Raw genomic sequence first — 25071 nt, forward strand, 5'->3', positions numbered from 1 at the left:
GACTTTCTGTGCTGCCAGGCACTGACCCCAAGAGAGCACTGCATTTCACCTGAGGCCATGGAGAAGCTTCCAAAATGGAATGACAGAACTGGGATTGTGGGTGTGGAGTTTGAATAGAAGTGTGTGATATCACAGGGTGGAAAACTTGGAGTTTAAGGGTTTAGAATATAGTAAGATATGTAAAGCAAGATGAAGGTTTTGGGGCAGAGGCTGGTCCTCCTTCTCCTTCTCCTTCTCCTTCTCCTTCTCCTTCTCCTTCTCCTTCTCCTTCTCCTTCTCCTTCTCCTTCTCCTTCTCCTTCTCCTTCTCCTTCTCCTTCTCCTTCTCCTTCTCCTTCTCCTTCTCCTTCTTCACCTTCTTCACCTTCTTCTCCATAGGTTTGGGTGGTTTTGTGTAATTGGATAAAAAACTCCTCATTGTGGGCCATGGGTGGTTGGTTATTGGGTTAAAGGTAAAAATAATTGAGATGTCATTTCTTAATTGGACAGTTTGTCCTTCAAAGGCTTTAGAGAGAGAGAGATGGACCTCTACTTTTACCTGGTTAGAGAGAAGTGCAGTAGAACTCAGGGTTTGTGAGAGTGTGACATAGATAAGAGCTAACAAACAACTGAGTCCATCTCGTGCATTTAATCCCAGCCCTGGCAGAAAAAGGAGCAAATGGGTCAGCAGGGATGTGCACACCTGTGGCTGGAGCTGGTGCCCACAGTGTCCCTGTTAAGGCCCTTCTTGCAGGAGGGTGTTGCTGACAAGGCCAGGCACAGGTTTCTGCTGGAGAGTGCTCCCCAGGGCCCCCAGAGCTGCAATGAGGCAGCAGGGCAGTTTTATTTGTCCCTCAGGAATGTCACCTGGTTATTGAACCAACCAGCCTGGGGGTTCTGTGGTGCAGGGTTTTTTTCTGGAGGTGTGGGGAGAAGGAAGTTATTCAGGGACAGAGCCCAGGGCTGGCAGTCTATTCCCTGGTGTCAAGGTAAACCTGGCTGTGTTGGTCTGTCTGGGATTATTTGTGTAGGAATAACAACATCCCCTGAGTTTATAGACACTGCCAGTCCCTGCTGATGCTTAATGCACCCAGCTCTTTCCTCCTGTCATTCCTTTATAAGGAAAAACATTTCAGATTGAGTTTCTACCTTATTTTAACTTCTCGTAAAAGAGGGCAGCTTAATTCTTTTGGTGGAACATCAAGTCCAATGCTCCCTGGGCTGGTGTGGTTATTATGGGCACTTGGGAAGATGAAGTAATGAAAAAAAGTCAGCAGAGAAATGCTGAGCTCCTCAAAAGGGAAGTGGGTGATGGGGTGACAAGTGTGCCTGCAGTCTGGAGATGGCAGAAGAGATAAACACGACCTCCTTGAGGCACAGCTTGGTGTGATGGCACTGACCACATCTCCTTGGAACTGAGAATTTGCCCTGCTCCCCTTCCCCTGCTGGGCTTGGCCACGGAGGTTTATGGGCACAAAAAAGTTGGGCTGAGAGAGAGCCCAGCCCTGGCTGTCACTGCAGAGGAGCAGGGCCAGCTCTGCTCCTTCAGCACATTTGAACCCAGCTGTGCTCATTTGCCAACACCAGTGCCAGAGCTGATTGCCCAGGAGGTGCTGTGTGCCCAGGAAGAGCTGTGTCCCACACCTGGGGGCAGATCAGCTGCTGAGCTTTGCCCTGTTCCAGCCCCCCAGGCTCAGCCCAGCCCCAGGGTTTTGCAGGGTTTTGCTGCTTCTTGGGGGGTTGCCAGTGGGAGTTTCTCTCCCCTTGCATTGCTTGGTGAAATCTCCCCCTCTCCCTCCTGGCTTGGAGCCCTCTCTCCGTGCCTGCTGCTCTGCCCCCACAGTGCTCACGGGCCTCTTTCCCATTTAGGGAAACACTGGATGGCCCCTGCTTTTGGCCTGCTTGCAGAACATCTCCCAGCTGATTTTTTTCCTATTTTTTTCAATCCTCCTTTGTCTCTGGAGGCTGAAATCCCCAGAGCCCTGCCATGTGTGCCAGCTGTGGCTCTTGGAGAGCTGCACTGGGGCTGGCTGGAGGGGGAAGCCCAGGAGTTTTCCTGCTCAGGGTGTTTGACAGTCTGTTCCAGCAGACAGGGTGAGCCTGAGGGGCTGGTGACAGCAGCACTCCTCTCTGCAGCAATGATTTAATCAGCAGGAACAAGTGCCCTGCAGCAGGCAGGATATGGGCCAGGCAGCAGGGCTGAGCAGGGGAAAGGGAGAGGAAACTGAAGGGAATTCCCCTAAAAACATGGACTCATTGCTTTTTGGTTTTTACTCCAGGTTTTTAAATCAGCTGTGAAAGTTCTGCATCTGTAGAAGATGCTGAGTAGGCAGGGCTGGGTGTCTGCAAGGTGGGTTGGGAACAGAAGCTGGTGTGCTGAGGGAGACCTGCTTGGAGGAGGCTCTGCCACTCCCCTTGCCTTGCTTTTCCAGCAGCAGAGGCAGCTGGATCTGAGCTCCTGGGCTGCTCCTGTCTTTGGGGCAGATCCCTTGAACCAGAGCTCTGGGTGGTTTCTTTAGTGGTGCCCAGCAGAGCTTGGCTCCATCCATCAATGGATCCTGCTGGAATTACCCTGGGATCTGATTAGTGGGAGTTACCTTGAATGTGTCTGGGATTACCCTGGGATCTGATTAGTGGGAGTTACCCTGGATGTGTCTGGGATTATCCTGGGATCTGTTTAGTGAGAATTTACCTTGGATGTGTCTGGGATTATCCTGGGATCTGGTTAGTGGGATTTACTTTGGATGTGTTTAGGATTATCCTGGAATCTGGTTAGTGAAATTTACTTTGGAAGTGTCTGGGGTTATCCTGGGATCTGGTTAGTGAGAATTTACCTTGGATGTGTCTGGGATTATCCTGGGATGCTGGGAGTTGCCTTGGGTGTGTTATGTGCAAGTCTGAGAGGGCTGTGACAGACTTTTAATGGTTTAATGAGGTGTAACAGCCAAGGCAGAGCCTGCCCGTGCTGAGGGCAGCTGCTCCCCAGGGTGCTTCATCTCTTTCCCATTTGCCCTCCTTGAGCTGAGCAGTTGAACAGCTCCAATCCTTTATGGGTGCCCATGCCAGACTTGCCAGGCTCTCCCAAGCAGCAGTGGTGGAGCTGAGGATGTTTCCCCCAAAAATGGCCAGACCATTGCAGGGCATCCATTCCCATCTGCATGGGGACACCCCACAGACTGTGACAGCAATTCCTGTCCTCTTGTGCACCTTGCCCATCCCTGTGTGGTGGAGCTGGAGCAAAGGGAAGCCACCAGTGGTGCTCGGTGCTGTGTGGATGATCACACCTCAGCATCCCCACCGGTGCTTTCACTGCTGTCTGCCAAAACCTTTAAAAGGAAAGGAAAATTGTGCTCATTCTTCCTCTCCTTCCTCTCCCCCTGCCCTTGTGTCCTCCTCCTGCTGTGCAGTGAGCTCCCACACTGTGTCCATGCTGCCCAGAGGAAGCTGAGTGGGTGTGGGGCTGTGGCTCCATCTGGGAATTGTTCTTATCAAACTGCTTTATGTCAAAAAGGAATAATAATAATAATAATAATAATAATAATAATAATAATAATAATAATGATAGTCATTTGATGGTAAGCAGGGAGATCAGGAGCTCCAGCTGCTCCTGAGGCCTGACCTGCAGCTTGTGAGCCTTTCCAGGAAATTTTAGGTCTTTGTGCTGCAGCAGATTTTGCTGCGTGCCTGGAATATCTCAGAGGAGTGGGGAGAAACAACTGGGGGCTGCTGCAGGCAGCAGGAGCTGCTGGAAATGACTCCCTGAGAAGCAGGGGAGAGGCATAAGAAAAGCAAGTTTCCTGCCATGAGGCTGGTATATTTATGACTGGAAAGTTTTGGGTTGAAAAGGTCGTGAGCTGTGGCTGAGGGAGCAGCAGGGGCTGCCAGAGGCAATTCCCCAGCTCCTTCCTGCCCTGCAATGGGGCTGGGAGGGTCCCACGGGGGTCTGGTGTCCCCGTGTGATGGGACAGGGATGGGGAGCACTGGAGGGGTGCAGGACAGTGCCCAAGGCAGCTGGGGTGTGTGGGATGTGTGCTGCAGAGGGGCTGGGCTGTGCCCGCCTCCTCCCCTTGGATGGAGATTCCAGCCCTGCCTCGGACACCACGTGGAAATGAGACATGCACACATCTGGAAGTGGAGTGCACGCTTGTAGCACTGCCAGCTTATTTATTCCTGCAAATTCTCCCTAATTAGGGGCTGCTGGGAAGCTGACAGTGCTGGAAACAGCCTCTTTCCAAGGGATTCAGTGTTCTGACTGAGCCTCACCTTCTCCTCCCCCCCTGTAACTACCAGGAGGGTGCAGGCAGTGAAAAGGTGTTCCCTACCTCAAGGCCCAGGCACTGCAATTCCTCCTGGAGCCAACCACGCAGGAAGGTTTTCCAAAGGAAACGTGCTGAGCCCTGTGTGTGTTAAACTCATTAAGGATGAGCATTAAAGTTTCTGAAGCCTCTTGTTTCTATTAAAACATCTGTGCTGTCATGAGACACTGAGTTCTGTGCCCATTTGGCTTTAATGTTAAAAAGCAGTAATTAATAATTATTTTTTTAAAAAATAATTAAAGTAATTAAGTCAGTTTTCTGCTTGGATCCTAAATTGCACCTCCCAGGTGCTTAGAAAAGTCTGACCTGAAACTGAGAAGAACAAGAGCTTGAGACTGAGTTTGTTTTAACTGCCTGAGGTTCAGGCAGATGCAGTTCCTGATCCTCTTTCCATTTCCTTCCTCTGCAAGCGTGCCCTGCTGTTTAACCAACACCAGGGAGCTGTGCTTCCCTTCCCTGCCCTTTCCCCTGCCAGGCACGTGGGCTGCAGTGCCATGGGGACACCCCAGCCCTCCTGGGAGCCCAGGGTGGCTGGGATGATGTGCCTGGGGCAGCATTTCCCTCTGCAGGCTCTCAGCAGCACAATGGCTGGGATCACTGCCTTGGCATGAAACGCTCCCAGCTGGGCCACGGCGCTGCTGGGGCTGCAGTGAGCTCCAGCTGGGCATGCACATCTCCAGGTCAAGGGGCTGGGTGGCTGCTCCTTGGAGAGAATGAGGCTCAGAGTCCATGGGAGGGTGTTGGAGGGGCAGAGCTGTGCCCCCCAGCCCAGCTGTGTGCCCCCCAGCCCAGCCCAGAGGGTGCTGACCCACAGCATCCTTCCTGCAGACAAACCGTGGGATCAGGTGCCTGGCTAGAATCCCACCTTAGCTCTGGGTGACCCCATCCATCCCCAGGGAGGTGTTTGGGAGCATCAAGGATGAGCACAGTGGGACCAGGAGAGATCCAGCTCTGTTTCCAGGTGAGGAGGGTGAGGGGAGGGGTGCTGGTGCTGCCCCTGCCCTGCTCAGTGGAACCACACGTGGTGTATCCCTTGTTCTGAGAAGAACAGGCTGGTTCCTCCTCTGTGTGCTGATTAAATGGGGTTAAAGCTGACAGGAAGGCAAGCCTTGATCTTCATCTTCTTGAGCATCTTCATGGGAGGGAGAAGAGGCTGTGGTTGTCTGTGCTTGTTCCTCACCCATCCAGCTCCCATGGGGCACCTCAGCTCCAGAACACCAAGTTTGCTGCATGCCCTGTTTGTACACTGAATATCTGAGAAGCTTCAGGGGCCTTCTCCTTCCTCGTGTCTTTAATTTCCTACCAGCAGAAACCTCTTTGGCCTTTTGCTCCCTTGATTTCACATCAGTCCCTTTACACCTTTTCCCTTTAAAATCATCTCAGTTGCACTCTTATAAATCCATTTATACCATAACCATATTTGGGGTTGGATTGGGGTTTTTTTGTTCCCTTGGCAACAATGATCTTTGCCCACAACAGCTCTCCCCCGCAGTGTATCTGTGGGTGATGCTTCTGGCAGCCCCATCCCCTCTCCTCCTTCCTGTGGGGTGTGAGTGATGCTGGGCAGCCAGGACGGCTCATGAGAGAGCTCTGATGGTTTCTGCCTTGCTGCTAAAAGTCTCTAATTTAATATTTTTTAGGAGTTACTCACTTTAATTTTGTGACATTGGTGGCTTGTGGTCATGCTGGGACCTACAGGGGCAGTGAGGTCCTTTGTGCTGAAGGTTCTTTTCATGAGCAAAGTCTTTATTTAAAGCCCTTTAAGGGCTGCCCTTCTGCCATTCTTCCAGATTTTGTCTTTTTCCTGTTATCCAGACTTCAGAGTTACCTGACCTGCTCTGTGGCACTAAGGGATGAGATCCAACAGCATTTTCTTCTTAAAAAAAATAAATAAATCCGTTTGTTGTCCAGTAATCTCAAATTAGCAATGCTATTTAGAATTATTTTAGCTTTTCCCATGCTCTCGGTTTCCTTGCAGAGGAAGGGAAGTGTGACCAGCACTGAAGTGTGTCCGTCCTCCCCGTGTTTCCCACCCTGGGGAAGCAGGAAGATCCTCTGGAGCCTCTTTTGGTGACAATTCCTGCGTCATCAGGGCTGGGCTGCTCCGTCATCCCCACGAAACCGGGGGTGGAGGGGTTGGGAACCGTGGCTGATTTTCCTTCCGGAGTCCCCTGGTCCCCAGGCAGTGACAGCAGCACTCCCCACGGAGTGGGGGCTCCCAGCACTGCTCCCTGCTCTGCTGGGATGGCCTGCCAGCTCCCTGCTGCTGAGTGACATCTGCTCCGTGCCTCAGTTTCCCCAGCTGTCACGTGGAGATGAGTGCAGCTCTTGCAGGTGGGTTTGGGTGCAGAGATGGGCTTGGGGCAGAGGCAGGAGCTCAGTAGCTGCAAGGAGCAGAGGAGCAGAGGGGAAGGTGATGGCAACAACCTTTATTTTTGGCTTGGAGAGGAGCTGTGCCTCACCATTCCTTCACCTTGGGGTGGTGTAAATCTGTGTCTCCCTGTGACCCTGCCCCTTGGGATCTTTAACTGGTCAGAGTGACTCTGAGATACGTTAGAAAGTTTCTTTTCTGGTCGAAGAAGGAGTCAGAACTTTTCATTTTTTGGTCTCAAGGCTGTTTATTGTATCTTATCTATAAAATTCTTTCTCTTGACTTGCTGAGGTCTGTACAGCAAGACAGTCAGAGGCACTCTGCTTGCTTCTGGGGCGGTGTTATTTTTTTGTACTAAAAACTAAGTGTACAATATTTAAAATTACTTTCTAATACTTATTACTTATGTTAGACAGTGGGCTTTTATTCTAAACTAATCTAAAAGTGCCAACATCACAGCAGAAGATGGAGGCTAAGGAGAAGAAGGAGAAAGGCTGGACATGCTCAGATTCTTCTGTTTTGTTTCTTAAACTTTCATTCTAAAAATTTAAAAAATGTATTTTTTACTTTGTGATAAATTCACTATTATTTTATTTAAACTTTCATGGCTTGTAATTCTTCATGTAAGGTTGGTAATTGTTTTTCCCAAGGGCTAAACCAAAGGCACAGGGGTCTTGGGCTCTGTGCCAAGGTCTCTGAGCTCCTTGGGCAGGGGCTCGAGTTTTCTAGGGCACCTGGAGGAATTTCTTGGTTTCTTCCACCTGCCTTGGTGCTGAGCTGGAAGTGATGCCCTGAGCACACTGGGGTTGGTGTCTCACCCTGCAAGTGCCTCCACCCATCCCTGCACCTTCCCAGAAGGGCTGGGGAGGAGCTTTCACCTGTGATCAGCAGCAAGGAAAGGTGTTTGGGCTCTCAAAGAAACATTGAGTGGTTAATAATAATGATATTTAGCTGCTCCTACATTGTAATTTTGGTCTGTAAGCCTCAAAGCATTGGGTGGAAGAGGCCATAATCAATAAAGAGTTTTGTTTTCTAATTAACATTTGAGGAGGAAGGGGAAGAACCTGTGGGTCTTCACAATTGCTCACTCCTGTGTAGGTGATACTTTAAGGCTCAAGCAGCCACAATGACTCATGGCCCCATCTGACCCAGCCTGATGCTCATGACTGCAGCAGATTGTGAGACTGATAAGAGCTGCCGGCTTCAGAAAACCTTGACTTGTGGGAGGAAGAAAATCTGCCTGAAAAACTGCATTCTTAGCAGCCTGCAAGGAAAGTGCAGAGTGCTGCTTGAAATGGCTTTGGATAGGAAAGTCCCTTTTCTGCTTTGGCCTGTTAAAGGATCTTCTAAAGCTGATACCTGCCATCTCCCTGTTTGTTTGGGTTTTTTTTTTTTCTCTTACAATTCTTTTTCTCCTTGAAGTCTCCTTTCTAAGTCTGGTTGCTTTGCAGTCCCCCCCACCCATGCCAGGACAGAGGCTGTGACCAGCCCTGGCTGCTTCTGGAGGAGTTTGAGCTGAGATCTGGAGGAGCCCTCAAGGCACATCCCTGCTGCAGGGCAGGAGAGCCAGGGGTGAAGCACCCAGACAAAAAAGGGTTAAAGTTTCTTTTCATCCATTTTTAGCTTGGGACCTGTAACTGAGTGCTCAGCAGATTTTACAGACTGCCTTTCTGGGGGCAGGAAATCACTTCTAGGCCAATAAAACAACTTTGCAGGAAGTTTCTTGCTCATCTGAAGAGCAGAATGATGGTGAAGGAGAGAGGGCTGGGCAGTCAGTGGTGGCCTGGTGTAGTAAGGAAACAAGAAATATTTCTACTGTAATGTAACACAGCAAGGAAAATATTTACCTAAAATTCTCCTGCAGCCAGTGCTTTGGAGAGCAGGAATTTTATCTTGGGCAGCAGTTGCTGTGCAGAGGATCCCAATGGTCTTATCAAAGCAGGAGCTTGAGGTGAGTGAGGCTCCTGGTACAGTAAAAACAGTGAGTGAGAGCCTTGGTTGTGTGAGAGAAGAGATGTGATCTGCTCTCTTCCTTTTGACAAGGGAGTTCTTTCTCTTTTCAGATAAAAATTGAAATGTAATTACAAACACCTGTGATATGTCTGGGGAAAGGAGCAGGAAGGGCGGATAAGTGACTGAAGGAAATCCCTGCCACAAGGACAGAAGGAGCAGAACCTGATTACTCTGTCTAAGGCAGTGTAGGTGATGTGATCACTGTGAGATCTTTCATCAGGAGAAGTCTCAGGGTCCTCAATCTCCTCAATCTACCTGGAAAAGGCAAAGCAGGGGCAGTGTCAAACGGTGTTTGGCTGAGCAGCATAGCACACACTGGTGCCATGATAACAGGGAACCCCAAAACCCAATTCCAGGGGAGGAGGCAGGTTCTCCATCCCTCTGGGATGGGGGCTCAGCTTCCCAGGGTTGCTTGCCTTTCTAGAAGAAGGATTTGGCTGAACATAAGCTTTTGGGTTGAGGATGCAGGTAGAAAACCAGATGAAGTGGAGCTTGGTTGATGGTTTTTCTCAGCTGATGCTCTTGTGAAGCTGTGCTGCTGACACAGCTCAATGAGATAAAAGGGTGAGAGAGTCTCCAAAAGAGAGAAGGATGGACTTATCTCCCTGGAGGAAAGCTTGCTCCTCTTCTTCTAGCTTGGGGTATGTGCTATGGGGTGAGCTGTTTACATACCTTGCTGCTTTAAATATTTACTGTTAGAGCTCTGGATATTCATGTTATTCTTCAGTTGCTGTAATTTTCCATCTTTCTCTCCCCCTCTCAGTGCCTTAGGTGCACATGGGTGCAATATGACCCAGCTGGTTTTAATGAAAAGGAACTCCTAGCCCGGATATTTTATTTCACACTTCTCGGGGCTCGCTCTTGGCTGCTTGATTTGCTAAACTTTTATTAGATCCAGGATGATAACATTGCCTTTGCTTGGGAAACACAGAGTGACCCAGGGGGCTGGGACTGACCCAAACTGCCCCAACCTCTTCTGCTGAAGAGCTTTGAGCTCCTTTACCAGCTCCAGCAGACGTCATTGTGACGCTCCCCACCACAGTCCATCAAGAAGGTTTTGAGGGTTTTTTGAGTGGTTTATTTCTTCTTGCCTCCTGTTGACCTCAAAAACACAGTTCCCATCACAGCATCACCCCAATCCCTGTGTGACCACAGCTCAGAGACTGCCACCAAACTCCGGGCAGGGGCTGTCACGTTCAATTTTATGGGATTTGCAAGAGGGTAGACTCTGAACATCAAAAAATGTGCTTGGTCCTTCCTCGGATTGCTTGTATTGCTCTTTTGAAGTCTTCTTTACAATAAGGATTTTGAGGTTGTCTTGCTTAATTCATTTTCTTTTCCTGGTTTAAACCCATTCTACAACTTTGTGATGAGGGTGCAGTCAGGATGTCTAACGGATTTTGTAAAAGGCTAATCCAGGTTCCGTTCTTCCAGTCAGCGAGTCATCCACCATTTTTAACAAAAGTGGGACTTTTTTCGTGGCTCAGTAACAACGTTAATTATTGACAGCTACATTTTTACCTGCTGGAAATGGATTGCTGGTGTCGCCCTCATAAGACTGCTTGGGAGGGGAAAACTAAAGACACTTTCTTTCAAAAATCAATGCCAGTGACACGGGCCAGCCCTCCTTGGTGCAGTGCCGTGCGACAGCTGCCACCGCTGCCCGTGATGGGGACAGCAGGGAGCTGGCACCCGGGCGCTGAGCTCAGTGACACAGGAGCCACAGATTCATTCCTGTTCTCTTCCAAGCCATCAGGAACAGCAGGTGGTGCTCAGCCAGGATGGCACCAAGGAGTTTTACTGGCACCATATTGCTTGGAAAAGCATTTTTGTTTGCAGCTGTGATGTGGAGAGATGCTGAGCTGTTCCTCCCCACACTGCTCTGGCGGTTTCTGACACCACGAGGAGACCAAAAAATGAAAGAGCTGAGCACTGCTGCCTGCCAGAGGAGAGGAAACCCATTGTACCTGCCTTAAAATATCATACCTCTGTGGTAAAGGTGTGTTCTCAAGATTATTTAAACAGTTCTCATGGTTTCAAGGAATGCCTTTCCTTGGACAGTGTGGAAAACCCTTGTTGAATCTGGGGAACTGGTACTCTTGGTTTCATTTTCTGGTTCATGTGCACTCTGAGGGAGTCTGTGGTGTTTTTGGACTTTAAATGTGTGAAATTAAAAGGGTGACGTCTGTGGTGAAGCTCATACTTTCTGCAGTAATTGTTCTACTGTTTTACATAATTTTCCTTTATGGCTCACCCAAAGTGGACTAAAAGCCCAACCCATTCATTTTTCCTTTCCTGTTGATGTGCCTGGACACATTTCAGGGGGGATCATCACTTTAAAATGATGCTATTAAAACACAGGGCGGGGAGGATAAAAAGAGGGTCAAGAGGGCAGGATTTGAATCAACACCGGAAAGGGAGAAGCATCAGATATCGAGATGTTCAACCTGGGAGGGTGTGAGAGGTGGGGAAGGGGCAGCAGTGTCACGGAAGGGGCTGGTGTCGATGCCAGAGCGTTTTCCTCTCTGGCTCGGGCTGGAGTGGAGGGAGCTGTGGCAGCATCGAGTGCTGGGCTCAGCATCGGGGCAAGTTTTGCCTCCCCCAGCTGCTGCTGCAGCGATGATTTTCCAGAGCGGGGCTGCTTGGATTTGGCAGCGGTGGGTTAGCACAGTGCTGGTTTGATTTTGAGGAATCACAAAACGGAGCTTGGCCGAGTTGTCCCTTTCCAAACAAGGCTAAACCGAGAAGCGAAAGGCTCATCAGCGCCGGAGAACATCGGGGGAGCGACCCGCCCGTGTGGGGCTGGTTCCACCCTCCGTGGGGCAGCGCTGCTTCGTTCCCCAGGCTGCTCCCCCTCACCGGGGCTCCGAGCCGAGGGCCACAGCGGCGCCGGGGGATGCGGCTCAGCCCGGGGGTGCCCCTCGCACCCATCGGGGCGGGGCGGGGGTCGCGGCCACCGCCCCGCGGAGGGGCCGGCTCGGCGGAGGGGGCGGCGTGACGGGCGTGGGGAGCAGCCAGTGCGCGGCGAGGGGCCGTGCCGGGCCGGGCCGCGCTGGGCCGGGCCGGGGGCATGGCTGGCTGCCCGGCGGGGCGGGGGGCGGCCGCAGCCGCTCGCCCTCCGCCATTCGCGCGGCCGCAGCGCGCACCGCGGAGCCGGGGGGCAGCGCCCCGCGCCCCGCCATGGCCGACCCGGCCGTCAGCGCCCACCTGGAGGGCATCATCTCCGACTTCGAAGGTGGGTGGAGCGCGGGGGTTGCAAGGGGAGCCCACGGAGGGAGCCCCGGTGGGAGCAGCCGCTCTTGGGGCGCAGCCGGAGGAGCCGCGGCCGCGGCGGAGCGGGCTGAGCTCGGCTCGGCTTCCCCCGGGCTCGGCTGCCGCAGCCTCCCCGCACCGCTGGTGCCCCGGCGGGCTCCTGGGCGAGGCTGGGGTGGCACCCCGCGGGTAGGGAGGGCTGGGAGGAGCGGGATGCCCCAGGGCGGCATCCCCAGGGCTGTCGGTGCCTTTTGTCCGGAGGGGCTGCGCCCGGTGGTGTATCTGCCAAGGCAGGGTCTTACGGGATGTTTCTGCTTTCCTGCCCTTCCCGAGTTCATTTATGTAGTTTTTTTCAGCTGAAAACGCCCGCCTGACCAGACTGAAAGTCTGAAAAGAAAGCCAGGCAGAGCCCCTTCTGTTGATTCCCACTTTTGGGGTGCAAACACAGCCCTGGAGTAGCTGGGATGTGGATAACGATCCCAAGTTTCCCGAATCCCCGCAGCGGGAGCTCTGCAGTTGTCCCGTGGCAGAGCTCCAGCGCCCTTGGACGATCTGCCTGCAGCCCCCTCGGCGTGGGGGCCGCGATCGCTTCTTCCCCGCTCTTCTTGCCTGGTATTCCGCCTTTTCCAGGCAAGAAGATAAGCTAGCGGGGAGCGTGCTGCTGCCAGATGGGTCTGGGAGTGAGAGACAGGCAGAGGAGGGCTGGGGGGCTGTGCCTGGAGCAGGCGTTGAGAGATCGGCTCGAGGGAGCTCATCTTCCTCCCGAGCGGAGTTTTGGAAGAGCAGCTCCATCCCTACGCACTCGGCGCGTCCTGGCAGCGACCCAAGCGGAGCTTTGTGCAGCGGTTTCTAGAAAAAAAAAAAAAAAAAAAGAATCCGACAAAAAACCCACAAGAAATAGCGGAGATGTTGGGGCCGCGGTGAAAGCCTATCCAGGGGCTGCGTGTGCACCGCGATAGGCTGAGCCTCCACCGCCTCCTGGAGAAGCCGGGCTGACCTTGGGCAAGCAGAGCTCTGCTGGTTTTCCTGCTGGGGAGCCGGGGGAGCCCAGCACAGGGGTTCCTCTTCCAGGTCAGGCAGGAAACGGGTGGCAAAGCTGGGGTCTCTGCGGCCCCTGCCCCAGGGTTTAGGCACGGTCAGCTCTCCTGTTTCCAGCCCCTGGGCTTTCTCCAGGGCAGCTGGCAGTGCAGGAGGCTGAGGGAAGTCACGTCCCTCGGGAAGATTGGGACTGACAAGTGTTGGGACACAGAGTGACCCGAATCCGCCACCCCTTTGGGTTCAAGGGCGCCTTTGTGACTGTCCTTGAGCTTCCCCATCGTAGGGCTGCGAGCTGATGTAATTACCGCTTCCCTCCCGCTGCCCCAATTGCATTTAAATCTCTGAAGAATGAGTAATTCCCCACTCGGATACGATAAAGGCTCTGCTGTGGGCCCCGGGGCTGCCCGTTTGGGCTGTGTGTGTTCCTCTGTGGCACCGAGCAGCTCCGTACTCCTTTATTTTCAGCCTATGGAGCACTTAACAGTTCCTGCCTGTGCAGAGGGAGAGGCTGGGGAACACTCTGTGTGTCTGAAGCCAAAAGGTCTGGCCTTGCCCTTGAGCAGGGATCTGGGCTACTGTTTCACAATTTAATTAGCTCTCAGCCTCGCACAGCAGCTTCCCAAAAAGCAGCAATTAATCTGCAGCCCGTAGGGCAGGAGATGCAGTGTTCCCGTCTGCTGGGTGGGTACTTCAGCCCCACGCAGGAAAGATCTGCCAAAAATACCACGGAGCAGCAAGACCAGACCGTCCAGAGCTCTCTTTGTTCCCCGCAGTCACACACTGCCTGCCCTCCCCAGTCACCCTGGCTGTTCCTGCCTGTTTTCCTCGCAGCATCCGTGCCAGTTTTCCTCCCAGCATCCCTGCCTGGCGTCTTGTCCCTGCTGTGTTGCAGCAGGCAGGGAGCTGCAGCCTTGGCTGTGGAGCTGCCAGCCTGAGGAGGCTGCAAGGGCCCCTGGGCAGAGGGAAGCAGCACCAGGTACTTGATTCCAGTTTGGTTTCCTGGTCAAAGCAAGGTTTGAGAAGAAAGCAGAGCCCAGCAGAGTGTGCTCTCCCTCGTGCCCAGTGCTGTGATGGGGAAGCTCACAGTGCCCATCCTGCACTGACCAGCTGGTCCTGCAGCAGGAGGGCACTAGAAAAGTCCAGGAGCTGTTCCCAGAGGAGCTGTGGCTGTCCCATCCCTGGAAGTGTTCAAGGCCAGGTTGGATGGGACTATGAGCAGCCTTGTTTAGTGGAAGGTGCTCTCTGCCCATGGCAGAGGGGTTGGAAATAGATGATTTGTAGGGTCTCTCCCAACCAAAGCCATTCTGTGATTCTGATCCCCCTTGTTTGACTGACAAAAACTTCCCTGTCTCTAATGGGGCAGAGCATCTTTGGGTCTGTGGTTTGCCAGCATTTACAGAGCATAATAGCTCTGCCCCTGGGTTTATAGATTCTGGCAGGTTTTCAGGAGCGTGGCTGGTTCAGCTGTGGCTGCAGCAGTGCTTCCCAAGCTCACCTCTGCCTCTGAGGGGGCTCTGGGTCCCTCAGCTCCCCGGGGTCTCAGGCACAGACCCTGAGCTGCAGGGAGGGGTGGCTGCAGTGCTAAATCCACCTGGTGAGGTGCCTGTGCAGTGAGGTGACAATCCCTGCACCCCAGAGCTCCCTGATCCAGCCAGGCTGGGTGACATGGGAGTGTTGGTGTCCACGGTGCCACACTGTGCAGGGGGTGATGCTCCTGCTCATAGCTTTGTTGGTTGTGGTGCTGCACAAAGATGATCCCACAGCGTGGAACTCATCATCCTGCCACAGGATGTGTGAAGCTTCCCTGTGTGAAGCTTTGTGCCCTCAGTTTCTGCTGCCTGGTTGTGAGACAGGAGAGATCTGCTGCAGTCCCTCATCCCAGGGTAGCTGAGGTGTGTTTTTGCTGGCAGTTTCTGGTGCAGAGCACCGATGCCAAGCACTCCTTGCCTTTGCCAGTACTGTCAGTCAGCACCAGATTAGTTTCCCTGTAATGTTGAAACACAAATTGTCACAGTGGGTGTAAATTGTGCCTGCTGGAAATGCTGAGCAGGGCTGTGAGTGTGTGGAGAGGCAGGAGGGTTCCCAGGGGTTCTGTGTGGGGGCAGCTTTGCTCTGGCAGAAACCATGAGACAGCATTTGTGGAAGGCTCCTAATCCCTGGTTTTCCCATTGCTCAGAGCCCAGCTCCCTTGGGAAGTGAGCACTGGCTGTGGGTGAGCCTTGGCAGTGCTGTGGAGCTGGGTGGGGAGCCTCCAGCCCTGCCAGGACATGACACTGCTGATCAGAGGGTTTCTCTGGCTATTTTATTTATTTACTCCTCCTTACACTTTTCAGACACTTCTCTCACCACCCGGTGCAGGGTATTTTTAGTATTTCACCAGCAGACTTTGTCCCAGTGAGGTACAAACTCAGTCCCAGTGCCACCAAAAACCATCTCCCAGCTCGTTTTCAGGAGGGCTCTGCATTATAAATAGACTTTTCTACGTGCACAAAACTCACAGACTCATCCTTAAAACTTCCTTGAGCAGATGCCTGGGATGTCTGTGGGACACGTGGCCCTGCTGCATCCCTGGGCTGTGCAGGGCCACGTTCCTGCTGCCCCTGGAGCAGCTGCAGCCGCGTGCTGCACATGCTGGGACTCACCCCGGGCTAATATTAGCAGGAACATGCCAGTGTGGGTGATGTGCCTTGAATTCAGCGGGGTGGAAAGGCCTGGAGGTGGGATGTGCTTTGTTTTTGCGTGTGTTGCTGAGGTCCAAGGTGTGTCCCCTAAGCCCAGCCCAAGGGTTTGCAGGATGAGCTGCAGGCAGGGAGCTGAGCGTGTGACTAACGGTCCCTCGTGTGCCAGGGCTCAATGCCTGGAAAAGGAAACGCAAAAACATCTTTCCTATTTCCATCTTGGATCATCCCAGCCCTGGGAGTGAAGCAAAGCTCCTCAATTGTTGGATTTCCTGGGCTGTCCACAAAAAGTCACACTGTGACTGCTTTCTCCTGGAGCTCTTTGTGGCCAGCTCGGTGTGGGCTGCTCACTGATGCAGCTGGTGCTCCAGGACAGCAAAGGCACCTCTGATACCCTCAAAGCTGGGCTTTACAGCCACTTCAGAGTGTTCTCTCTCATTCCACATCTGTGTTTCTCTGCCTGGACAAAAGGATGGGCTGGATGGGAGTTTTCTGCCAAATCCTCCTGTGGTGGGAGAGGAAGGAGCCAGAGGAAGGGAAGTTTTGTGTGTACCCCAGCAGAAGTTGTGTCTTCCCCTGCAGAACTGCCCTTCAAGCCACAAAGTCAGAAACCTGCATCTGCCTGGTCACAGCAGTGGGTACCTGCTGCTGTGGGCTAGCTTTTTCCCTGTGTAAATCTAATTCTTTGGGAATAAAAAGGTTGTGAGGGAGTGGAAAGGGAAGAACAGTTGATCTCTGCCCGCATGAACTGGGCTCTGGGGATGGTCTCTGGCCCTGGTTTGGCTGTGGGATCATCCAGAGGTGGTTGTTTACAGTCCTGTTGTGCAGAGGGGGCTGGGCTGTGTGTCCCTGGGGCTGTGGCAGCAGGGAGGGCTCCCAGGGCTGGCACAGGTGAGCTCCTGGGCAGAGTGAGCACAGGCTGTGCTGCCCATGAAGAGACCCTGCAGAGGAGCCTGGGTGGGAAGGACAGCGAGGGGATGGCTCTCTGCACCACAGCCAGGGCAGCTGCTTTGGTTTTACAAGCACAGTGCTGGTGCCTTGTTGGAATGCTAGAGGACACAAGATAGATGATAGACTTTAGACTTGGTTAACATAAGAGATTTGATAACAGGATGCCTTGGCCAAAGCAAATGGAACTTTTAAAATTAAACTTAGATAGCAAGAAGATTTAATTAGACAGGTTTACCAGGAAAGAAAAAGTCCTATTGAAGTCTGTAAGCAAGAGATGTTGTTATATACATAAGTTTGTGTATGTGATTTCAACCTAATCATTGTAGTACACATTACTAGTCTCCCTAAAATGGAATATAAGTGCTTGTATCCCACAATAAAATCAGATTTTGATCACTGAGTCAGTCTCCCTGTCTCTCTCCATCGCTGACAGTGCCTGGAGGTGAGGCAGGGGCTGGAGCACTGTGCTGGCTCTTCCCAGGGCCTGGAGTCCTGGCAGCACCTTTCCCTCAGTAAGGGACTCACCTGAAGTGCTGCACTCTCTGCTCATTGCCTCGTGGTGGGCTGGGGCAGTGCAGTGAGTGGGAGGCACCTCTGGGACGTGTTGGGTCAGGTCTGAGAGCTCTGAGTGACCATGGCCAATACATGCTGGCAAACCTGGGGCTAAATTACTGCCAGGCATTAACCTGGCACCTCTGGGTGCCCCATGGCCTCACTGGGTGCTGGTTTCATTTCTGGTGTGCTGCCCTTCCTTGCAAGGAGCTGCTCAGCTCTTTTTCTGGAGCCAGGACTGAGACAGCAGCCAGGAAAACCTGGATGGGAATGTGTCATAAATGCAAAGGCAATAATGGAGACTTCAGAGCCCATAATCACTCCAGATATTCACATTTCTGACTTGGATACTTAAGGCTGCATTTTTCTGCAAGAATATCATGTGGGCTCTTTCCCCCTCCCAACCTCCCCGTCCCCTCCTGCTGCAGTGGACTCTGGCACCCCTTTGGTCTTTAGCAACAAGCCAAGTGACCCTAAATCCAGGTTTAGCTTGTTTGGAGCCTGTAAAATGAGTCAGTGGGTCTGAGTTCAGTTCCTGGGGGCTGTGCCTGGTTGGTGGGGGTCAGGCTCCATCAGGGGAGCTCTTTGTGGGCTGTCATGCCCTTGGACAGGGATGGGGCTGTGTCCTGGCCACCTCTCATTTCACACCTGCAGGGTTTTGTTTGGTCCTGGCACCCCTCTGGTGGCACCAGCAGTCTGTACCCAGCTGCTGTGCTGGTGCCACGGTGGGGAGAGCCCTCCTGGGTGCAGGAGACCCCTCCTCACTTCCTTCCCTGCCACTCACAGTGCAGGTGAGGAGGAGCAAGAAGGGGTTTGCTGCTGGTAACAAACAAAGGAGTGGCAAGAAGGGCTGTTCTTTTTGGGCAGGAAGGGGTTTGTTGCTGTTCCAGCTCATTCTGAGCAGCTCCCATCTCCTGATGGCTGTGACTCAGGCTTTTACCCTGATTGCTTCTGTGAGGCTGCTGGGTGCAGCAGCCCCTGGCTCTCCTGGGGACACCTCCAGAGCAGTGGCCCCGGGGCAGTGGCCACCCAAGCTGGCCCTTGGCTGGTGTGTGTGCCCAGAGGGGAGTTGCCATGGGTGGGGTGTGACCCTGCAGCCTCCCAGGGCTGCTGGCACCCAGGCCAGGGCAGTTTGGGGTGGGTGCCCAGGGGTAGGGACAGTCAGTGTCAGCCAGCTGTGGTGGTGTGAGGTCTTCAGGAGGAGGGAAGAGATGAGAATTGGACTTCATGTTTTCAGAAGGCTGATGTATTATTTTATGATATGATATCATTGTCACAGACATATTTTATGAAAAATCCTTTTGCTAAGATCTTTTCTCCTGAGAAGATGAAAAGCCTCAGAAACGAAAAGTAAACAATAATTATCTGCTGCTGTAGAATGCAACAAGTGCATCTTTGATTGGTCTCATGTAGTTGTTTTTAATTAATGGCCAATCACAGTCCAGGTGTCTCAGACTCTCTAGTCAGTCACAAGATTTTATTATCATACCATTCCTTTCTATTCCTAGGTAACCTTCTAATAAAATCCTTTCTCTATTGTTTAGTGTAGTTTTAATATATCATTTTCTTTTAATATAATATATATAATAAAATAATAAATCAACCTTCTGAAACATAAAATAAAAATTCTCATCTCTTCCCTCATCCTGAAACCCCTGCAAACACCACAATATATGATATTATATTGTATTATATTATATTGTATTATATTGTAATATATTAACTATATTATATCATATTATAATATGAAATTATATACTAAAACTATACTGAACTATAGAGAAAGGATACAGACAGAAGGCTGGAAAAGAATGATAATAAAAACCTGTGACTGACCAGAGTCTGGACACAGCTAAACTAAAATTAGTCATTAAGTCAACACAATTCACATAAAACCAATCAAAGATACACCTGTTAGTAAATGATCTCCAAACCACATTCCAAACCTATCAGATAATTATTGTTTGCATTTCTTTTCTGAGGCTTCTCAGCTTCTCAAGAGAAAAAAATCCTGGTGAAGGGATTTTTCAGAAAATATCATAGTAACAGGCAGCCTCCTGTGGATTGCAGGGCAGGGGACATTGTGACATCACCTGTGCCACTCCTCCTGGCAGTAGAGGTGGCAGTTTGGGACACAAGCATCACAACAACCCTTGCTAGGGTGAGCTGGGTGCTCTGCAGCCTCTGCCAGCCCTGGGGGTGGTGGTGAGGGCAGTGGTCACTGCCCTGGTCTGGGGGACAAGGAGCGTGGTGAGGACTGGGATGGGAACTGAATCTTTCTGTCATCTTGGCCAATGGAAGTAAAAATGCAGGGAAATGTGCAAAGGGTGGATTTGATTTGATTTTTCAAAGCACATTTCCAGGGAGGAGGAGAGCTCTGCTCCCTGCCAGCCCTCAGGACGTTTGGACAGCAGCTCACTCTGCAGTGCTGGGTGTCCCCTCCAGGAGAGTCATCAGAGCTGGCTGCAGGGACAGCAGCAATCAGCAGGCAGGAGTGGGCAGCACTGCAGGGTGAACGGCTCCTGGGGCCCTCCTTTGCCCCAATTTCCTCTTTTCTGGAGCTTTTTAACCAGCATATCACAACACCACCCATCAAAGCATCTTCTCCAATGGAGACTTCACTGATTTAACCACCCAGTCCCTGAGTCACTCTCCATGTCCCTTGCATGGGCACTGGGATTCAGCCTCCTGGGGATGGCATCTGTGGCACCAGCACGGGGCAGGCTGGGCTCTGCAAGACCATCTGCATCCTACTTTTGTCTCTGGGTAATCATTTCAGGGCATTTTAGAAATATTAGTGAACCAAACCAAATCTGCAGCCCCATGGGAGGCACAGAAAAGATTTATTTCTCTCCTTCCTCCTCCCCCTGTGAAAGCAAACTGGAGCACAGACAGGAGACAGGAGCTGGAGTGAGCCCCTGGCAGAGCCAGTAATGCAATCTGCTGGGCTGGATACCCTGATTTTTATGTAATTTTCTGTACAAGTATGAAATGAATAGAAGGGATGTAAAATACACTGCTCTGATCTGGAAGCATTTTGCTGTGAGTTAATGGTTATACAAACCCAAGTGTAATAGATAATCAAGCTAAAATCTTTTGAGAACTGCATTATGGGGACTGGAAAGCTGGGATTTTGTATTAATCTGAGTGTGGATTTTATTGTTTTTTTCTATTCTTAGTCCTGACTTTGCTTTTGCATGTTCATTTCTGGGAAAGGAGCAGTTTGCTGCATCAGCCTCAGGCTGTTTCATACCTTGCTGTGAGTGAGAGAAATTCTGCTTTGATTAAAGTCAGAGCCCTGAACTTGCCTTTATCCCCAAATTTCCACCAGAACTCACCTCTTGGTACCATTTACACCATTCAGGAAGGCCCTGCATAGTGACAGCACGTTGCCAGCCTTTCCTTGTACATGTGATTCCTGTCAGAGCAGGCAGTCTGCTGCAACTTCCTTTGAAGGCTGTCAGTGAAATCAGAGAAGGGATTTATTTGGGCATAAACTGTTCATAACCTGACCCAGGATAGTGTGAGAGTCAGGGTACAACAGCAGAGTGTCACTAAATATATATAGATATTTTTAGATATAGATAGATAGATATAGATAGATAGATAGATTTATTTTATATATGTAGTGCAGCAAGGTTGGTTTATTGGTGAAGAAAAGGTGTGAGGCCTCCTGGCACAAGCACAAGGAGGGGCCCCAGCCCCTCTTCTTTCTTCTACTTCTTTCTTTTGTTAGATCACCAGAAGCTTTGGGAAAGGTGCTTTTAAAATTTCCTGCCTTGGTTTCTGTGGGTGTAGGAGGGGATCTGAGTTTCTCAGGCTGTTTTGAAGCTGTGTGTGCTCACGAAATCCTGCCAGCTTGTGCAGCATTGCACTGCCAGGGATTTCCACCCAGCCCCATGGTTTTGACCCCACTGAGGGGCTCAGGGGAGCTGGGAGCCCCTTGTTGCTGAGGATGGGTACAGGTATTGTCTTGCTGTGGTGCTGCAGCAGGGGTGCAGCTCCCTTCCCTTTCTGCTGTGGGGCCTTTAGGTTTAATACACAGTGGAAACACCCTCTAGAAACATGCAGAACACCCTCCTTGCCCCCATAACTGAGCCTCTAGCTCATTCCAGTGCACCCAGCTCTGCTCTGGGTGGTGGCAGCTCTTCTGTGGCATCACTCAGGGCAGGTTTGAATAAGCCAGACCCAGGTGGCCCTGTGGGCAAATGCCAGAGTACCTGTTGCCAATTCCCTGACTTCTGGGACTCAGGCTGGGCTCCCCTGTTGGGGGAGACCCTTCTGGAGTGGTTTTGTGTCAGGAAAGAGAGACACACTGAATTTTTTACTTCTTCAGGTTCTTGTTTATTGTTATCTTATCTAAAATTTTGCATGCTGCCCACACCAGGCTCAGCACGCTGGAAAAGCACCTCAAAAATGACCAATAATCTCTTGTTACAAGGTCTTTTAAGACTAAACTATCAAATTAAGAACTGATAGCTGAATTATTTTCCTATTTAACCCAATAACTGATCCCAAAGAGCCCCCAATGCAGATTTTTCCACCCAATTACAAAATGCCACCCAAACCCTTGGAGAAGAAGGAAGAAGAAGCATGAAGAAGAAACAGGATGACACCCTGTGCCCTCCATCTTTCTTCCATCCACAACACACTAAAAATCCCAAAACCTCAATTTCTCACCCAGTGACACACCTACACTGCTCTCTATAATCTATTTCACACTTTTGTGGATTTTAGGAATTTTGTGAAGTCTGGGAAACTTTCTCGATGAATGAGGGTCAAAGTCAGTGCTCCCCTGTGGCTCAGGGCACCCCAGAGCAGCCAGAGAAATATTCCAGGTGCCCTGGGTTTGCACAGGCAAACACTCTTTGCTCTCAGCCTGGGCCAGAAAAGCACCATGAGCACCCTGCTGCCTGCCAAGGGGCTCTGGGAAGCTTGAGGGCCGTGAGCAGTGAATGCTGTGCTGGGTTTCCAAGGGCTCTGTGAAAGATGAGAGCTGCAGCCTCCCCCCTTTCCTGCCTGGGAACAGGAGGTGACCATCTGGTAGCAGTTTAGAGCTCTCAAACGCTGCCATTGTGTGCTGGGGAATAACGGGGCGCCCGCTGCCCCGGCCCCAGCAGGCTCTGCTGTGTCCAGAAACCCAGGGAAAGCTCTCTGTGCTTAACAAAGCAAGCAGATGTAACCCCTGGGTTACAGGGACCACGAGAGGGGACAGGATGTTTAATGGGAAGCAGTTGGGGGCTGTGGCTGTGGCAGAGCTGAGAGGCAGGTCCCAGAGGAGCCAGCGTCCCTTGCTGTTTATTTGGTCTCCTCCTGAGCTCTGTGCATAGATGTTGCCTTGTGTAAAGCCTCTCCCCGGCCTGTTGGTGGGATATTCTGTTTAAAAAGGTGGGAGAGGAGGAGCAGATGTTGCAGATGTTCCCTGGCTGACCCCCCTGGGGTGCCCAGGGCCAGGCTGCAGAGTGGGGTGAGCTGTGGTGGCAGTGAGCTGTGTGCTGCAGGGCTCCCAGCTGGGAGGTGTGTGTGCTGGGGTGTGTGTTTTTCCCTCTCACAAACAGGACAGGACTGCTGGGGTACGTTCCTTGAGCTTGATTTGCAGCATCAGCCTCATCACATGGCTGAGACAACAAGAAGATGGCAAAGCTCATGTACAGCCAGCAGCAGCCAAAGATTTCTTTGTTACAGAGCATCTTAAAAACTTTCTAGCCAATAACATACTGCTAAAGCTTACAGACAGTGGTTCTAACCAATTACTGAAAGTACTCATACACTTCACACAAAGGTTACTTGTATGCTTTCTATTAACAATACACAGTACTTCATCACTAGGCTTGAAACCTTCTACTGTCTTGCCAAACATATTTTTCTGCAATCTTAAGGTCTAGCTAAACCTTCTACTATCTTGCTAAACATATTTTTCTCCAATCTTAAAATCTAAATCTTAAGACTTAAACTGTTCTTTCATGTCCTTACTGTACTATTGTAACTTTTTCTACCTTCAGACTTTACAACTGCAGCTAATTTTAAGTTTCTCTACTCTTTCTGTTTCTAAGACCTACCTTTCCAGCTTCCTAAAAATCTTCTTACCTTTGCTATTTCCCACATTGTGGAGTCCCTGTGCAGATCTCTCCCTGGCATCTGGGCACCCTTGTGACATCTCTGCAAGACTCTGGGCTGCTGCATGAGCTGCTGGGATTTGAACCAGACCTCTGGTTGGAATTCCTAAATGTTGGAACCCTGGATGCTGAGAATTTTAAACTTTCTGTGCTGAAAGGCACAGACCCACAAGAGAACACTGCAATTGACCTGAGGCTGTGAGACTTCCAAAACTGATTGATAGCACTGGGATTGTGGGTGTGGAGTTGGTGATAAGTGTGTAATGTCACAGGGAGGAAAACTTAGAGTTTGGGATTTGAGAATATAGAAATAAATATGAAGCAAGATGGAGGTTTTAGGGTGGGGGCAGGTCATTCTCTACCTTCTTCCTTCTTCTCCATGGGTTTGGGTGATGTTTTGTAATTGGACAGAAAAATCCGCATTGCAGACGTTGAGTGATCAGTTATTGGGTTAAAAGGGAAAATAATCCAGGTGTCATTTCTTAATTACATAGTTTAGTCTTAAAAGACCTTGCAACAAGAGCTTGTTGGCCATTTTTGTGCCTTCTAATGAAAGGCACAGAACTCCTGGTTGTGAGGGGAAGCCCTGCTTGTGCCCAAAACCCCCTGGAAAATACAACAGTGGGGACAGTCCTGCAGCAGGGCCAGCCCAGGGCAGGGACACCTTGTTTGGGGCTGTCAGGGATGTGAAGGGACCTGGAGCCCTTGGGGACACAGAGAATCAGCCACAGCTGCCCAGGTGGGACCCTGGCATGGCAGGTGGGAGTGGGCTGTGGGGCCCTAGAGCCCTGCCCTGCCTTCAGCTGCTGTTTTTGTGAGGAACACAGACACTTCCCTCAGGAAGCTGGGAGGAGGAGCAGAGGCTGTTTACTTTCCTTTCCTGGCTCTGGGGCAGGACACACTATTTTTAAGTTTTTTCTCTTTTTTTTTTGAGAGCTGTTGTGCTTCCTGAGGTCCTTCTCTCTTCTCATGGAAGGAGGAGAGAGGCAGAGCTGAGCAGGGAGCTCCAGCCACGCTCTGTCCCTCAGGGCCAGCATTGCTGAAGGTGACATTCCCAATGCCATCGTGCTCATGGCAGTGGGGCTCTGTCTCAGAGGTGGAAACACAAACCCTCGTGGTCACAGCCCTTCTCCTGTCTCATGCCTGGGATGCCTGACCTTCTCCAGGCCATGCTGGATTCATGGAATGTGCCAGCAGGACAAGCTGGGTACTGAAATCCCTGTGAAACCATGAGATGCTCACCCCATCCTGCAGAGAGGGGTGAGAAAGCTCCTGGGTTGTCCCCAGGCACTCAGTGACCCTGCTGGGGAGGGAATGCCCCTGGGACCTGGGGCTCCTCATGATTTTGCTGTCACAAACTGTGCTGAGCCATTTCTGCCCCTCTTTGGGGTGAAGGTTCCTTGCCCAGCCCCTCAGCCCCTTCCTGCCCCTGGCACAGCAGCACAAGGGAGGGTTTATCTGGAGGGCTTGGTTGTCCTGAGGCTGTAATCGTGGTTCTGCAGCTCTGCCTGGGCCTTTTTGAACCCCTTTGTGTCTGGGCTTTGACCTTTTTCTCTTTTCTGCAACAGAAGGACCTGGAAAAAAGCCATTTTTGGGTGTTGTAATTCAGTCCAGCCCTTTGATAAGGACAGGGGCTGGCTGGGCTCCAGAAAGACCACATGGGTGGCATTGGGCAGGTTTACCCTGGGTTTGGGGCACTTTGTGGGGTTTACAGTCAGAAGAAAGGGCCATGTAGGTCAGCACTGCAGTGGGGTTACTCACCATTTCTTTGGGAAGGGGCAGCAGGGCTTGGAGGGGTGGGGATGA

General features: G+C 51.4%; 1 protein-coding gene across 5 annotated transcripts in view; it reads left to right on the forward strand.

Annotated features, from left to right (window-relative positions):
• SEPTIN9 (septin 9) overlaps positions 1-25071 on the forward strand; it is a 151306-nt gene that overhangs the window by 61360 nt on the left and 64875 nt on the right. Inside the window, exon 1 of one of the 5 annotated variants that reach the window (XM_059863976.1) lies at positions 6595-6628. The exons of 3 other annotated variants lie outside the window; for them this stretch is intronic. In XM_059863976.1, the coding sequence (XP_059719959.1) occupies positions 6610-6628 (19 nt within the window). In that variant the 5' untranslated portion in view covers positions 6595-6609. Of the gene's footprint in view, positions 1-6594; positions 6629-11784; positions 11914-25071 lie in introns of those variants that run through there. One more of the 5 variants, XM_059863973.1, reaches the window with a different exon arrangement.

Source organism: Haemorhous mexicanus, chromosome 20 (genome assembly GCF_027477595.1).
Source record: "Haemorhous mexicanus isolate bHaeMex1 chromosome 20, bHaeMex1.pri, whole genome shotgun sequence".
Lineage (NCBI taxonomy): Eukaryota > Metazoa > Chordata > Aves > Passeriformes > Fringillidae > Haemorhous > Haemorhous mexicanus.